We start from the raw sequence: 16,199 nt of genomic DNA on the forward strand, positions 1-16,199 counted from the left end.
GCTGGCAGAGTGGGGAACCTCAAGCTGGGAATGGTGTGGTGAGGCTGGGACATGCAGAGGAGGAGGAGGATGGTGCATCCCTCAGCCCCAGCTGGGATGAAGGGAGCAGGAGAGCAAACTGCTCCAGTGCTGGAAAAGGGGGAGCAAAACACCCTCAGCACACTGGGACTGGCTTTGCATCACCTCCTCCTCTGCAAATGCAGCTGGAGGCTGAAACATCAGCAGGTTCCAGTCCCCATAAATCTGGTGAAACAGGGTCAGGACCCCGTGGTCCCCATCCCACTCTCACAGCCCATGGGCAGCTCTGCTCTTGCCTCCAAGGAGATTTTGTGCAGGGCAATTCCAGCGTGGGGTGGAGGAAGGAAAGGCTCTGGGAGGGTTGGGGTGAGCAGATAACACCAGAGGAGATGGGATAAAGCCCCAGGATGTCTCAGCAGGTTCATGTGCACAGCACAGCCTGGCCCCAGCTGGCAGGAGGGCGATGCTGCCACTCCAAAGATCCTTTCCTCAGCTTCATTCCAGCAGGACAGAGGCACAGAGGAGCTCTGGGTCACCAGCATCCCCCAGGGCTGGCTCAGGCATTCCCAGAGCAGGGTTTGGGTGCTGGGGACACTCAGGGACTGCCACAGGCACACACCCCCTCCAGCTGCTCATGGAGAACTGCCTTAAAGACATTTAGCATAGAAAAAAAATCTTCTCCCTGGGAGGGTGGGGGGCTCTCCTTGTCCTCTCCAGCAAGGCTTGGACCCCTTTTTCTCTGCCTCATTTTTCTCTGCCTCATTTTTCTCTGCCCCGTTTTTTTCTGCCCAGTTTTTCTCTGCCCCGTTTTTCTCTGCCCCATTTTTCTCTGCCCCGTTTTTCTCTCCCCCGTTTTTCTCTGCCCCATTTTTCTCTCCCCCATTTTTCTCTGCCCCGTTTTTCTCTGCCCCGTTTTTCTCTGCCCCGTTTTTTTCTGCCCAGTTTTTCTCTGCCCCGTTTTTCTCTGCCCCGTTTTTCTCTGCCCCGTTTTTCTCTGCCCCATTTTTCTCTGCCCCATTTTTCTCTGCCCCAAAGGGGTGAGGGCTCAGCAGCCATCCCACACGCACAGGGCTGACAGGAAGGGAGTCACTCCAGAGCAGCATTGCTTCTAAACCACTCCAATATGGCAAGGCAATGTTCAGCAGCTGGGAAAGCTCTTTAAAGACCCTTAATTAAAGGCTGGCTGTTGCACGGGCCCCTTTCCCATCCCCACCAGGAGTGGTTCCCGTTCTCCCGGCCCCTCTCCATCCCTCACACTTTCCTTCCCTCTGGCATCTGCCAGCAGCGTGCTGTGGCTGCCAGGGGGGGTCTTCAGCAATCAGCCATCAGATGGAAGTTTAAACTCGGAGTAAAAGGGGAAAACAGGGGGGAAATTCCCTCGCTGTTGAATTCCAGGCGTGGATGGCAGTGCTGGGGCTGTGCCAGCCTGATCCTTCCCAGCCCTGGCTTAGTGAGCTGCACCAGCACTGGCAGCCACATGAACTGGGGAAAATGGGGCTGGATCAGCCCTTGCAGCTCCATCCTCTCCTCTAAAACCAGCTGTGGCATCACCAGAGCCAGCCCCAAAGGCTCCAGCTGTTCCCCTTCCTGCTGCCCATTCCATGTGTGCCCATCCCTGGGGAAGGAGCAGTGGTGGCAGTGCCCCATCCCCTGTGCCCCCTGTGCCCATGAGGGGCTCACAGCCAGGCCTGGGGCTCTGCTCCTGCCAGAAAGGAATCATCCATTTATTCTTTCATGTGATAGAAATTCATTAAGTGAGGCAAGGCTTTGCTGTTTCAAATCAGAGCATGAATTTGGCATTTGCACACAACCACACTGCTGCAGCCCCCCAAAACCAGCAGCAAGGATGCCCAACACCCCTGGAAACAGCCCCCACTTAACAGGCAGTGCCAGCTCCTGCTCCCTGAGCCAGGACAGCTCTGCACCCTGCAGAGCTGGGGGAAATCCCGCAGGGCTGGGGGAAATCCTGCAGGGCTGGGGGAAATCCTGCAGGGCTGGGGGAAATCCTGCAGGCAGGCTCCAGGAGCTTTTAGAACCCCCAGGTACCTGGGCAATGTGTGTGGGACAGGTGGCAGCAGGGGATGGGCATGACTTCCCCTGTTACAGGTTATAAACACTCAAGATGTTCAAAATGTGGGACTGCAAATCAGCCCTGCTGCTCTCCTCATCTCCAGACCCACGCAAAAGCAGGGAAGTTTTAACTTCTTGCTTTTGGAGCTTTTTTTTTTTTTTTTCCTTCTTCCCTATTTTTGTTCTTTCCCTTCTGTCCTCCTAAATCTGGTATAACAGAAAAAGGAGTAAATAGAAAATTTTGGAAAGCTCTTCCAGCCCTGCTCTTCCTGGCTTGTGGAGTGGAATGGAGAGCGAGGCCCAGAGCACAGGAACCACAAAACTTTGGAGAGCTGGATTTTCAAAACAAAATTAAGTCTGGAAATGGAAACTTTGGTTAACTGAGACGGGGATGAAAACTTCATTTCATACTTGGCTGCAAAGCTGGATCTTCATCATCCTCTTGCTCTGGCTCTTCCCCAGCTAACCTGGTGCTCTGTTTTTCCAGGGTGTTTTGCCATCATCCCCTGAGCAAGCAGCTGCCCAAACTCCCTCTGTCCCACAAAACACCAGCACAGCCCAGCATCCTCTCGTCACAGCTTTATTCCCAGAGGTTTTGAGCAGGAAGATCCAGCAGTGACACCTGTCCCTGAGCTTCTGTAGGAATTTCAGAGCAGCTGTGGTTGCTCCTGGATCCGTGGGAATGTCCCAGGTCAGGCTGGAGGGACCCTGAGGCAGCAGAAGGTGTCCCTGCTATGGCAGGGGTGGCACTGGATGGGATTTAGGGTCCCTCCAACCCAGATCAGGATTCCATGACCCTGGAAAACGAAATGTCCCAGTGGAGAAATGCTCTGGGAATTCCAAGGAATCCCTGCTCAAGCTGAACCCTCCCCGACAGCACGAGTGGGACAGAGCTGCAGTCACCACCCTGCACTGAAACACTTTTTTTGGAAGCACATCGCTCCACTGGAGCTCTTGAAAGCACCACAAACTCCGCCGAGGTGGATTTAAGCCTGTGCTTGGCTCCGAGCAGGAGCCGGGAGATTTCATCCCCTTCCTACCAAAGCTGCTTTTATTGTCTTGATCTAATGAAGTGCAGACTTCACCTGGACAGAGCCATAAGTGGCACCTCTCGGAGGCAATGAATACAAATACTTGACCTCGTGAGCTGCGGGGCAGCAATTAGTTTAAGCAGGGGGTTTGTGTAACACTTCAAAAGTCTTAATCCGTGCGGTCAGCCCTGGCACGGTATTTGCCAGAACCCATTGAGTAGTCTTAATGAGTCTGCAAAGCGAGCTTTCAATACATTTTGGGTCGCTTCAGATGCTTTAAATGGCATAGTCTATATGGTATTGTGCGGCTTTAGAAAGGGCCGGGCTTTAAAAAAGTATGGTTCCCTTTCACAGGGCAGACAGAAACCATCTTTAGAGCCGGGACCCTCAACGTTTTGCATATCAATACGGCTGGGGCTGAATGCAGTCACTCAGCTGAGAAATAGGATCACTATCAGCGTTTCCAGCCTTTCACAGGCACTTGGGAAACTTTAAAGCCCTCGGTGGAGAATAATTTGGTCGAATGTCGTCGCTGGAAACAAAACCTAAACAAGCAGAGCGCAGTCCATCATGCGGAGCTGCCAGCGAGGCTGACAAGGGGCTCCAGCAGCTCCGACATCCCAGCCCGGCGGGGCGGCGGCCGGGGGGTCACAGGGCTGGGGGGTCACAGGGCTGGGGGACCTGGGGGACACCGGGCAGGGGGTGCTGGACCCATCCCATGTCTGTTATTGATGGGCAGGGGTCACAAATCCGGGGGGTCACAGACCTGGGGGACACCGGGCAGGGGGTGCTGGACCCATCCCACCTCTGTTATTGATGGGCAGGGGACACAAATCCGGGGGGTCACAGGGCTGGGGGGTCACAGGGCTGGGGGTGCTGGACCCATCCTACATCTGTTATTGATGGGCAGGGGTCAGAAATCTGGGGGGACACAGACCTGGGGGGTCACAGGGCTGGGGGACACTGAGCACGGGGTGCTGGACCCATCCTACGTCTGTTGTTGATGGGCAGGGGACACAAATCCGGGGGGACACAGCTGGGGGACCTGGGGGACACTGGGCAGGGGGTGCTGAACCCATCCCACCTCTGTTATTGATGGGGAGAGGACCTGGGGGAACACAACTGGGGGATTCCACACTGGGAATGGGGTGCTGAACCCATCCCACCTCTGTTGTTGATGGGCAGGGGACACAGACTTGGGGGGACACAACTGGGGGATCCTGCACTGGGCACGGGGTGCTGAACCCATCCCAGCAGCAGCTGCATCACTCTTTGGGCTTTGGGATTTCAGCTGGTCTGGTCTGGTCTCCTCTCACTCTCCCTCAGCAATGCCCCACTTTCTGCAGGTCACAGAGTCCCCAGTCTGTCACCTCGAGGGTTCCTCTCCAACAGGAGCTGGCATTTCACTCCAGCACCGCCTCAAACCAGTGTCACTTGTCCTGGGAACGAACAGGAACACATCCAACCTCACCTGCAGCGTGGGACAGGAACCAAACCTCACCTGCAGTGTGGGACAGGAACCAAACCTCACCTGCATCCTGGGACAGGAACCAAACCTCACCTGCAGTGTGGGGCAGGAACCAAACCTCACCTGCAGTGTGGGACAGGAACCAAACCTCACCTGCAGTGTGGGACACAAACCAAACCTCACCTGCATCCTGGGACAGGAACCAAACCTCACCTGCAGTGTGGGGCAGGAACCAAACCTCACCTGCAGTGTGGGGCAGGAACCAAACCTCACCTGGAGTGTGGGAACCTCACCTGCAGTGTGGGGCAGGAACCAAACCTCACCTGGAGTGTGGGAACCTCACCTGCAGCTTGGGACAGGAACCAAACCTCACCTGCAGTGTGGGACACAAACCAAAGCTCACCTGCAGGGTGGGGCAGGAACCAAACCTCACCTGCAGTGTAGGAACCTCACCTGCAGTGTGGGACACACACCAAAGCTCACCTGCAGGGAGGTGCCAGGAGCCCGGAGCAGGGAGAGCTGTGCAGGATAAAACACCAGGTGTGGTGTGAAACCATCCCAGAGCTGGGAGGAAAAGGGATGAGGCTCCTTGTGCATCCCAGAGGTGCTGCCTGCTTCCCTCATCGTGCAAAGAGAGGAGAGGAGGCACTGGGCAGCTCTGGGATGCAGGTTTGGGACGCTGCACGATGGAAGAAACCACAGCCAAAGCAGATTTGCAAATAATGCAGGGCCTGAGGGCCCTCCAAAACTCATAATTAGCCCATTAAAGAGACAAATACAAGTCACTAATAAGATCTTAGAGGTTAATTAAATGTTTTCCCCATCTTTAATTAAGGGAAAACTATTTAGTAGAGATTAAAGTAATTTCTGCAGCCTCCCGTGATGACCCTCGATGCTGCAGGTTTGGAAAACTATTGAGATTATTGAACTGAAAGGGGAGAGTTTGGGTAAACTGTGGAGAATTTTCCTCCTGAGGGTTGAGCCTCTTAAAACAGGGAACGTGGGAAGGTGATCCACAACTGCCTCTCCCTAAGCCAGGATCTGGCATTTATTCAGAACTGTTCCTGGTGTTTTTTGTTATTGTTTTTTTCACAGCTGGGAATTCTTTTCCATCTCCAAAACATCTCCCAGGTTTGGGGTTTGCTGCTCAGCCATCCCCTGAGCACCAGGGACTGTGTCACCCCCAGAATTTGGTCAGCAAAATCCCAATCCTGCCTGCCCCAGAGGTTTCCAAAGGTTTTATTTGGGATGGTGGATCCATGATCCCTGTGCACACAAACCCACCCTCCCACCCAGAACACTCCCAGTTCATGGAGATCACCAAGCTTTATATGGAAGAATATTTAATCTGCTCAGGGAAGGGAGAAGGCTCATCTGTGGTTTTATTTCTTAAATATTTCTCTCTACTCCAGAAAAGTCCATTTCTTGCCAGAAAAGGTCTGATATAAATTAGAACAAAGGGAGGAGGGTGCTGGTGGGGTGGCCACAGACATCCCTGGATCAGAGTGACCATGGGCATCCCTGGATCAGAGTGACCATGGATATCCCTGGATCAGAGTGACCATGAACATCCCTGGATCAGAGTGACCATGGGCATCCCTGGATCACAGTGACCATGGGCATCCCTGGATCAGAGTGACCATGGGCATCCCTGGATCAGAGTGACCATGGGCATCCCTGGATCAGAGTGACCATGGGTATACCTGGATCAGAGTGACCATGGGCATCCCTGGATCAGAGTGACCATGGGCATCCCTGGATCAGAGTGACCATGGGTATACCTGGATCAGAGTGACCATGAGCATCCCTGGACCATGATGACCATGAGGATCCCTAGATCAGAGTGACCATGGGCATCTCTGGATCAGAGTGACCATGGGCATCCCTGGATCAGAGTGACCTTGGGCATCTCTGGACCATGATGATCATGGGTATCCCTGGACCATGACCATGAGGATCCCTGGATCAGAGTGACCATGAGCATCCCCAGACCACAGTGACCATGGATATCCCTGGACCATGATGACCATGAGGATCCCTGGACCACAGTGACCATGGGCATTCCCAGACCACAGTGACCATGAGTATCCCTGGACCATGACCATGAGGATCCCTGGATCAGAGTGACCATGAACATCCCTGGGCCACAGTGACCACGAGCATCCCCAGACCACAGTGACCATGAGCATCCCTGGATCAGAGTGACCACAGGCATCCCCAGACCACAGTGACCATGGACATCCCCAGACCACAGTGACCACGGGCATCCCCAGACCACAGTGACCATGAGCATCCCCAGACCACAGTGACCACAGGCATCCCCAGACCACAGTGACCATGGACATCCCCAGACCACAGTGACCACAGGCATCCCCAGACCACAGTGACCATGAGGATCCCCAGACCACAGTGACCACGAGGATCCCCAGACCACAGTGACCACGGGCATCCCCAGACCACAGTGACCACGAGCATCCCTGGACCACAGTGACCACGGGCATCCCTGGACCACAGTGACCATGGACATCCCCAGACCACAGTGACCATGGACATCCCTGGACCACAGTGACCACGAGCATCCCCAGGCCACAGTGACCACGAGCATCCCTGGACCACAGTCCTGGCAGCCCAGGTGCCAGCCCGGCGGCGTGCCCTGAGGATGGGCTCAGTCCCACCCAAAATCCTGCCCTGTCATCTGATAAAACTTCATGTTGAAGGGTCTGTAGAACTCCCGCAGGCGCTGCACCACCTGCCCGTCGATTTTGGGGTGCGGCCGCCCCTTGGATTTGCCCAGGCAGCGAGGTTTGCTCCCCCCCTCCGGCTTCTTCAGGCAGGGAAAGCCCTTGGTCTCATTAAAATAGAAATGTTTGTCCGTCACCACCCTCTGGAGCCCCAGGAAATCCTGGACACGCCCCATCTCTCCGGCAGGATCGCTGACCAGCCTCTCCCCGCTGACAAAGAGGAATTTGGAGAGCGGGAAGTACTGCAGCCAATTATCCAGGTGCTTGGCGTAGATCCCGATCCTCACCGCGCTCCAGCTCGTGTCGATCAGTCCCGTGCTGAGGTTTTTGAAGGCCAGGGCTTGGAAGCTGGGGATGGAGGGGTTTTTGGAGAGGGTCTGTGTGTAGTCCGAGATGGCCCGGGTCACCGGGTTGCGCACCACCACGATCAGCTTGGTGTCCCGGGACATGTTGTGGATGCGCCGCGGAGCCTCCTTGGTGACAAAGTAGCTGGGGGTCTTCTCCATGGTGATCTGTCCCTCCAGGGTCCGTGGCATCAGGCTCCTGAGGACAGACGGACACGGTCAGGGCTCGGCCGCTCCCACCTGATGTCACAGCGGGAGGGAACAAACCCCAAAAACCACCCAGAAATGCTCAGGGGGGTCCCGAGCACGGCCACATCTCCCCTTTCCCTCCTGTCCCACCTTGTCACACCCCCCTGGTCACCTCCTCACCTTCAAACCCTTCCTGGAGCCCCCCAGCTCCCTGGGAAGGAGTTCCCTGTCACTCTGCCCCACTCAGGCTGCTCTTCCCCCTCGGAAATCCCTCCTGCCCTTCTCCTCCCCGCAGTTTCGGTGTGATGCGCATCTCAACACAAACATTTTAGAACGGGGCTGATTTTCATCCCTGCTTCCAGTTCCATTTCATGTCCTGGAGGTTCCAACTCGCCCCGTGGGATTGCGGAGGAAAATCCCATCCCGGGGGCGATGCCACCGAGGCTCCCCCTGCTCTGCAGTTCAAGCCAGAAAAAGACTGTTTCCTTTTCAAAAGAAAGGCAGAAAAACCCTGAGGGCCCAGCCATTGTGCTGGGTAAAAATTCACCGCTCTGGTTGTTCCCTCGTGCACTTTAATGAGGCATTAATTGCCGCAGGAATTAGCCGGCCGTGTCACCCCGTGTGACAGAGCGGGTCCTCCCTGCCACCAGCACAGCCCTGCCCCGTGCCCTCCGCATCCTCCCCTTCCACAAAATCCCGGAATGTTTGGGAGGGATCAAAAATCCGGGAATGTTTGGGAGGGATCACAAAATCCGGGAATGTTTGGGAAGCATCACAAAATCCGGGAGTGTTTGGGAGGGTCACAAAATCCGGGAATGTTTGGGTGGGATCACAAAGTCCTGGAATGTTTGGGTGGGATCACAAAATCCGGGAAGGTTTGGGAGGGATCACAAAATCCTGGAATGTTTATTTGGGAAGGATCACAGAATCCTGGAATGTTTGGGAAGGATCACAAAATTCTGGAATGTTTGGGAAGGATCACAAAATCCTGAAATGTCTGGGAAGGATCACAAAATCTGGGAATGTTTGGGACAGATCACAAAATCCTGGAATGTTGGGAAGGATCACAAAATCTGGGAATGTTTGGGACAGATCACAAAATCCTGGAAGGTTTGGGAGGGATCACAAAGTCCTGGAATGTTTGGGAGGGATCAAAAATCCGGGAATGTTTGGGAAGGATCACAAAATCTGGGAATGTTTGGGAAGGATCACAAAATCTGGGAATGTTTGGGACAGATCACAAAATCCGGGAATATTTGGGAAGCATCACAAAATCCTGGAATGTTTGGGAGGGATCACAAAGTCCTGGAATGTTTGGGAGGGATCACAAAGTTCTGGAAGGTTTGGGAGGGATCACAAAATCCGGGAATGTTTGGGAAGGATCACAAAATTTTGGAATGTTTGGGTGGGATCACAAAATCCTGGAATGTTTGTTTGTGAAGGATCACAAAGTTCTGGAATGTTTGGGAGGGATCACAAAATCCGGGAATGTTTGGGAGGGATCACAAAGTCCTGGAATGTTTGGGAGGATTCTCAAAATCCCGGAATGTTTGGGAAGCATCACAAAATCCGGGAGTGTTTGGGAAGCATCACAAAATCCTGGAATGTTGGGAAGGATCACAAAATCCTGGAGTGTTTGGGAGGTATCACAAAATCCGGGAATGTTTGGGTGGGATCACAAAATCCTGGAGTGTTTGGGAAGGGACCTCCCCATCAGGGACATTTTCCACTATCCCAAACTGGTCTTGGGCACTTCCAGGGAATTCCATCAGCTTCTCTGGGAATTCCATCGCACTGCTGGGGCTGTGCCTGGCCGGGATCCGGGTCCCTGCAGGGCTGGGGACAGGGACAGGGACAGGGATGGGACAGGACAAGGACAGGGACAGGACACGGACAGGGATGGGACAGGGACAGGACAGGGACAGGACAGGGATGGGATGGGGACAGGGACAGAGACAGGGACAGGACAGGGATGGGACAGGGACAGGGACAGGGACAGGACGGGACAGGGCTGTGCCGGGGGATCACGGCTCTGCCCAGCAGCATCTGCTCCTTATGTAATGGGAAAAGCTTGAGGTTTCTGGGATTTTTCCCCTGGACTCAGGAAAGAACACTTTATTAAAAGCATTTGTCAGCGGTGCTCCCTCCCCCAAACAAGAAGCAGAAGCCATTTGTGGCTTTTCTCCCCGTTTTATTTTAATTTTTGCACAGTGCTGGCGTTTTTAGAGCCAGTTCCTGTGCCCTCAGCTGGCACCAGCGGGATGTCCTTCAGGGATCCATGAATCCCACGGGTGCTTTTCCCATCTCTTCCAGCTCTTTTTTCCCCCCTGACGCCAAATAACTGCATTTACCGGAGGCTGTGGCAGAGCTGCTGCTGGGAATCACCTTCCCAAGCAGGGGTTAGACCCAGAGCCAGGGAAAAGCCAAGGGATGGGGAATCACTGGGATCACACCCCAGCTCCACCCTCCTGCTGGGGCTTTCCGGCCAGCCGAGCATCCTTAACTCTCATCCCAGTCAGAAAATTCAGGATTTTCCAGGCTGCTTCACCAGCTCCTCCTGGCAGCTTCCTGAGGCATCCCTGGATTCCTCCAGGATTTCTGAGCAGCTCCTTCCTCATCCTCACCCCAGCCAGGGCTGGTCCTGCTCCTCAGTGTGCAATAAATTGTTTTATCACCCACAGCAAACTCTGGGGATGGGAGAACCTGGAGAGTTCACATGAAATCACCTGGACAGCTCCAGGGATGGGGCAGGCACAGCCCCTCTGGAAAACCTCTCCTATCCCCCCTTTCCTCCTGCACAGGGACATCGGGGCACCCAGAGCAACTGCAATATAATTAATGAAAATTTTAATTAAAGCCTCCCAGGTGGGGCAGCAGCTCCTGTGGTTGTGATGAGCAGGGACCTCCAGTCCAGAACTGCCCCATCCCTTGGGACCAGCGAATTCCAAACATTAATTGTGCAAATCCTCCTCTTCCTCAGCAGCCCAAGCCCTGCCAGCTCCTCACAGGATAATTATGCATTTCACATTTTCATTAACGCCCTAATACTTCCCCTAAATTACCCCGGTTAATTATTGATAACACCCAGATCCCTCCAGATCTGGCTTGAACAGAGCAGAGCTGGCTTTGTTGTGCTCCACTTTAGCCCAAACATTAGGAAGTTTAATTAAATTTACAGTTAATTCTTATTGACCTCAAGGGAGCACCGTGGGAATGCCAAGCAGTGCCTGCAGGTACAGGGGGGAACCTTGGGAGGAATTGGGATTTCCAGAGGAGGGATAAAACCCTTTTACCTCTTTATTAAGCTGATAAATTTTTGGTTTTAATTAATAAAACAACTGAGAGGCCTCAGAGCAGGGGTTTCCTATGTGGAGATTTCAACACATGAAAATGCTTCCTCGGTTAAGGTAACACACAATAAATTCCAGCAGATAAAATGATGATAAAAATGCAGAAAGCTGCATTAAATAGTGATTAACAGCCACAGCAGGCAGGGAATCAAAGCAGACTTCAAAAACTGGGCCAACATAACTTTGCAGAGTTAATTGGTTCATGATTCCTGATGATTTTTGGAGCAGAACTCCTCCCAGCACCGAGCTGAGAGATCAGGGGATGCACTCTCAGGAGATAAATGAGTCTCCAGCCCAAAGCATCCCTGAATTATCACCCAGGGCAGCTCCAGGAAGAAAATTAACTCTATCCCAGCCCAGAGCAGGAGAGCAGGACAGGCTCTGCCTCCAGCCCAACCCCAGAACTCCAGGCAGAAAATTGCACATGGAGACAGCCCCAGTGTGATGGATTTTGGGATGGATGGGATTTTGGGATGGGATTTTGGGATTGATGGGATTTTGGGATTGATGGGATTGTGGGATGGATGGGATTTTGGAATGGGAGTTTGGAATGGGAGTTTGGGATTGATGGGATTTTGGGATGGGATTTGGGATGGGATTTTGAGATGGATGGGATTTTGGGATGGGATTTTGGAATTGATGGGATTTTGGGATTGATGGGATTTTGGGATTGATGGGATTTTGGGATGGATGGGATTTTGGGATGGATGGGATTTTGGGATGTTGGGAGGGGCAGATCCAGCCCTGTCCCCCTGAATGTCACTGCTGGGGGGACATGGCAGAGCCCTGTCCCCAAAAAGGGGTGGCAGCCACGCTCACCCCCGTGCCAGGGCTCTCCCTGAGCTCTTCCTCCTGCAGGAATCAGCACAGGGCACGGATGGGTGAACTGGGAAAGATGAGTTGGGAAGAATGAACTCAAAAGGATGAACTGGGGAGGAATGAACTGGGCATGACGGACTGGGAGGGATGGACTGGGGAAGATGAACTGGAAAGGATGAACTGGGAGGGATGAACTGAGAAGGAATGGACTGGGAGGGATGGATTGGGAAGGATGAACTGGGAAGGAATGAACTGGGAGGGATGGACTCCAAAGGATGAACTGGGAAGGATGAACTGGAGAGGAAGTAACTGGGGAGGATGGACTGGGAGGAATGGACTCAAAAGAATGAACTGGAAAGGATGAACGAGGAAGGATGAACTAGGAGAGATGGACTGGGAGGGATGAGTTGGGAAGGATGAACTGGGAAGGATGAAATGGGAAGGATGGACTGAACTGGGAAGGATGGACTGGGAAGGAATGAACTGGGAATGATGGACTGAATTGGGAGGGATGGACTGGGAAGGATAGAGTGGGAGGGATGAGTTGGGAAGGATGGACTGGGAAGGACGAACTGGAAAGGATGAACAAGGAAGTATGAACTCAAAAGAATGAACTGGAAAGGATGAACGAGGAAGGATGGACTGGGAGGGATGAACTGAACTGGGAGGGATGGACTGAACTGGTAAAGATGAACTGGGAGGGATGGACTGAACTGGGAGGGATGGACTGAACTGGTAAAGATGAACTGGGAGGGATGAAGCCCCCAAGCCGCCCGGGACCAAATTATCCCCGCTCCTTTTGATCCCAATTACCGAGCTGTTCCCCCTCCCCTCCCCTCCCCTCCCCAGCCGGTGCTGGCAGCGCCCCCCCAGCGCTGCCCATCCCCGAGCTGCCTCCTTTATTTCTGATTCTTTCACCAATTCAAAAATGTGCAAATGAGGCCGCGGCTTCCCAATCAGGCCTGGCCGGGAGCTAATTGGCTTTAAGCAGGGAGCCCTGAATATGCTGATGAGGGCAGTGACAGGGCTGTGATGGGGGCCGAGCCCTGGGCTCCACCACGGGCTGACTGAGACCCGTCAATTAACAAGCAGGCAGATCATTTATTAATGCTCCTTCGCACCCCTCTGCCCTTTGCTCCTAATTACAGTTGGGTAGGAGGGGGTTTGGAGGGTCGTGCTCCCAGCTGGAGCATCCCCAGGGGCTCCTCCTGCCCCCCAGAAACTCCAAATTCGCCCCTCACCCCACAGAACCAGGGCAGGGAGCCCGGAGCTCTCCCACCAGCACACACCGGGGATGGGGTCCCTGGGCTGGGCTCGGGGGGAAGGGTCCCAGAGGAGGAGGAATTGGGGTGGGAGGGTGCCAGGGCTGGACTGTGAGCCCCAAACCCGCCCCGAGGGGCTGGGAAGGGCTGGGAACTGCAGAGGTTTGGGCTGGGAACTGCAGAGGTTTGGGCTGGGAACTGCAGAGGTTTGGGTTGGGAAGGGTTGGGAACTGCAGAGGTTTGGGTTGGGAACTGCAGAGGTTTGGGTTGGGAACTGCAGAGATCTGGGCTGGGAACTGCAGAGGTTTGGGCTGGGAACAGCAGAGGTTTGGGCTGGGAACAGCAGAGGTTTGGGCTGGGAACAGCAGAGGTTTGGGTTGGGAACTGCAGAGGTTTGGGTTGGGAACTGCAGAGGTTTGGGTTGGGAACTGCAGAGGTTTGGGTTGGGAACTGCAGAGGTTTGGGCTGGGAACTGCAGAGGTTTGGGTTGGGAACTGCAGAGGTTTGGGTTGGGAACTGCAGAGATCTGGGTTGGGAACTGCAGAGGTTTGGGCTGGGAACTGCAGAGGTTTGGGTTGGGAACTGCAGAGGTTTGGGCTGGGAACAGCAGAGGTTTGGGTTGGGAACTGCAGAGGTTTGGGCTGGAAGGGGCAGCCAGATCTGGAGGGGTGCAGGAGAAGCTGCAGCCAACATCTGCATTTGGAACAGCTCAGCTGCACTCAGCAGTCACTGACACCCAGTTATTGACAACCAGTTATTGATACCCAGTTATTGATATCCAATTATGGACATCCAGTTATTGACATCCAGTTACTGACACCCAGTTATTGACACCCAATTATTGATATCCAATTATTGACACCTAGTTACTGACACCCAGTTATTGATATCCAGTTATTGACACCCAATTATTGACACCCAGTTATTGACACCCAATTATTGACACCCAATTATTGACACCCAATTATTGATATCCAGTTATTGGTATCCAATTATTGGCATCCAGTTATTGACATCCAATTATTGCTGTCCAATTATTGACATCCAGTTATTGACATCCAGTTATTGACATCCAATTATTGATATCCAATTATTGATATACAGTTATTGACGTCCAGTTATTGGTATCCAGTTACTGACACTCAGTTATCGACAGCCAATTATTGAATCCAATTATTGACACCCAGTTACTGACACCCAGTTATTGATATCCAATTATTGATATCCAATTATTGATATCCAGTTACTGACACCCAGTTACTGACACTCAGTTACTGACACCCAGTTACTGATATCCAGTTATTGATATCCAATTATTGACAGAAACCGGGGCTGGAAGAGGCTCAGCCATGACTGAGCACTGAATCCCCAAATCCCCTCAGGAATTGGGGCTGGGGGCTGCCACGTGCCCAGCCTGGGCTGTCCCTGGGCTGTGAGGACAAGGTGCCAGGGGGCACTCCCAGCTCTCCATCCCTGCGGAACGCAGCAATCAGGAATGTCCCGTCCTGGGGGCTCCCCTGTGATCCCCGAGGGGACAGCCCTGTGCCAGGTGTCCTGCCTGTGACCCGGGTCAGCCCCGGCTCTGATCTCCAAATGACCCTTCCCAGCAGTGCCCGTGCCTCCCGCTCAAACAGCTTGCAGATGAAGGAGCAGCAGACTGGAGATGATTTATTCAGGAATGAAAGGTTCAGTACCCCTTTTAAAGGCTGTGCCTCGGCACTGTCAGCCTTCATTGCACACAATTAAAGGGCTTGGCCGCCCCAGCCCCCGCTCCTGCCTTCCAGGGGAAGGAAATCAAACAAAACAAAACAACAAAAAAACCCCGAACGCCCCCGCGGGGCTCTGCTGAAGGAGTCGGAGCTGGGGCAGGAGAGCCCTGAGCTCCAGCCTGGGAAGCTGCTCCAGCTCGGGATGGGGGATGGAGCTCTGGGCTTTGGTCCCCGCTCTCAGGAGGGGATGATGCTCGGGGCTGGAGCCCTCGTGGCTGCGGTGGAAAGGAGATTCCTGCAGCTGGAGAGGATTTATCCCTCCTGCTTATCCCTACTGCTCTTTATTCCTCCTCATGCTTATCCCTTCTCCTGGTTATCCGTTCTTCTCTTTATTCCTCCTCATGCTTATTCCTTCTCCTGGTTATCCCTTCTCCTGGTTATTCCTCCTCTTTATGCCTCACCCTCTTTATTCCTCCTCCTGGTTATCCCTTCTTCTGGTTATCCATCCTCCTGGATATCCCTTCTTCCCTTTATTCCTCCTCATGCTTATTCCTTCTTCCCTTTATTCCTTCTCCTGGTTATTCCTCCTCCTGGTTATCCCTTCTTCTCTTTATTCTTCATCCTGGTTATTCCTCCTTATCTTTATTCCTCATCCTGGTTACCCCTTCTCCTTTTCATTCCTCCTGGTTATTCCTTTTCCTCTTTATTCCTCCTCATGCTTATTCCTTCTCCTGGTTATTTCTCCTCCTGGATATCCCTTCTTCTCTTTATTCCTCCTTCTGGTTATTCCTCCTTCCCTTTATTCTTTCTCCTGGTTATTCCTTCTTCTCTTCATTCCTCCTGGTTATTCCTTTTCCTCTTTATTCCTCCTCATGCTTATTCCTTCTCCTGGTTTTTCCTCCTCCTGGTTATCCCTCCTCCTATTTTATCCCTCCTCTTTATCCCTCATTGTTTTATCCCTCCTCCTGGTTATCCTTCCTCCTGTTTAATCCCTGAGGAGCAAACCCGACCCCTGAGCACTGGCGGTGCTGCAAACCCCCCCGAATTCCAGGCCAGGCTGCAGTTCCCTGTCCCAGCCGGGATCGGGACAAACCCGGCACGGTCGGGGTGAATTCATCCCCTGCGAGCCGTGAGAGCCGCGGGGAGCTGCAGGAATTCAATGAAAAGCTTCCTTCCTCTTCGCAAAGAAAGGGAAGGA

The 16,199-nt window shown here is 53.3% G+C and overlaps 1 protein-coding gene across 1 annotated transcript in view; it reads right to left on the minus strand.

Moving 5' to 3' along the window:
- Positions 1–7,154: 7,154 nt before the first annotated feature.
- HS3ST6 (heparan sulfate-glucosamine 3-sulfotransferase 6) overlaps positions 7,155–16,199 on the minus strand; it is a 31,622-nt gene continuing 22,577 nt past the window's right edge. Inside the window, exon 2 of the mRNA XM_033074143.1 lies at positions 7,155–7,871. Coding sequence (XP_032930034.1) covers positions 7,253–7,871 — 619 coding nt within the window. The 3' untranslated portion in view covers positions 7,155–7,252. The remainder of the gene's footprint in view (positions 7,872–16,199) is intronic.

This window comes from Catharus ustulatus, chromosome 16 (assembly GCF_009819885.2).
Source record: "Catharus ustulatus isolate bCatUst1 chromosome 16, bCatUst1.pri.v2, whole genome shotgun sequence".
Lineage (NCBI taxonomy): Eukaryota > Metazoa > Chordata > Aves > Passeriformes > Turdidae > Catharus > Catharus ustulatus.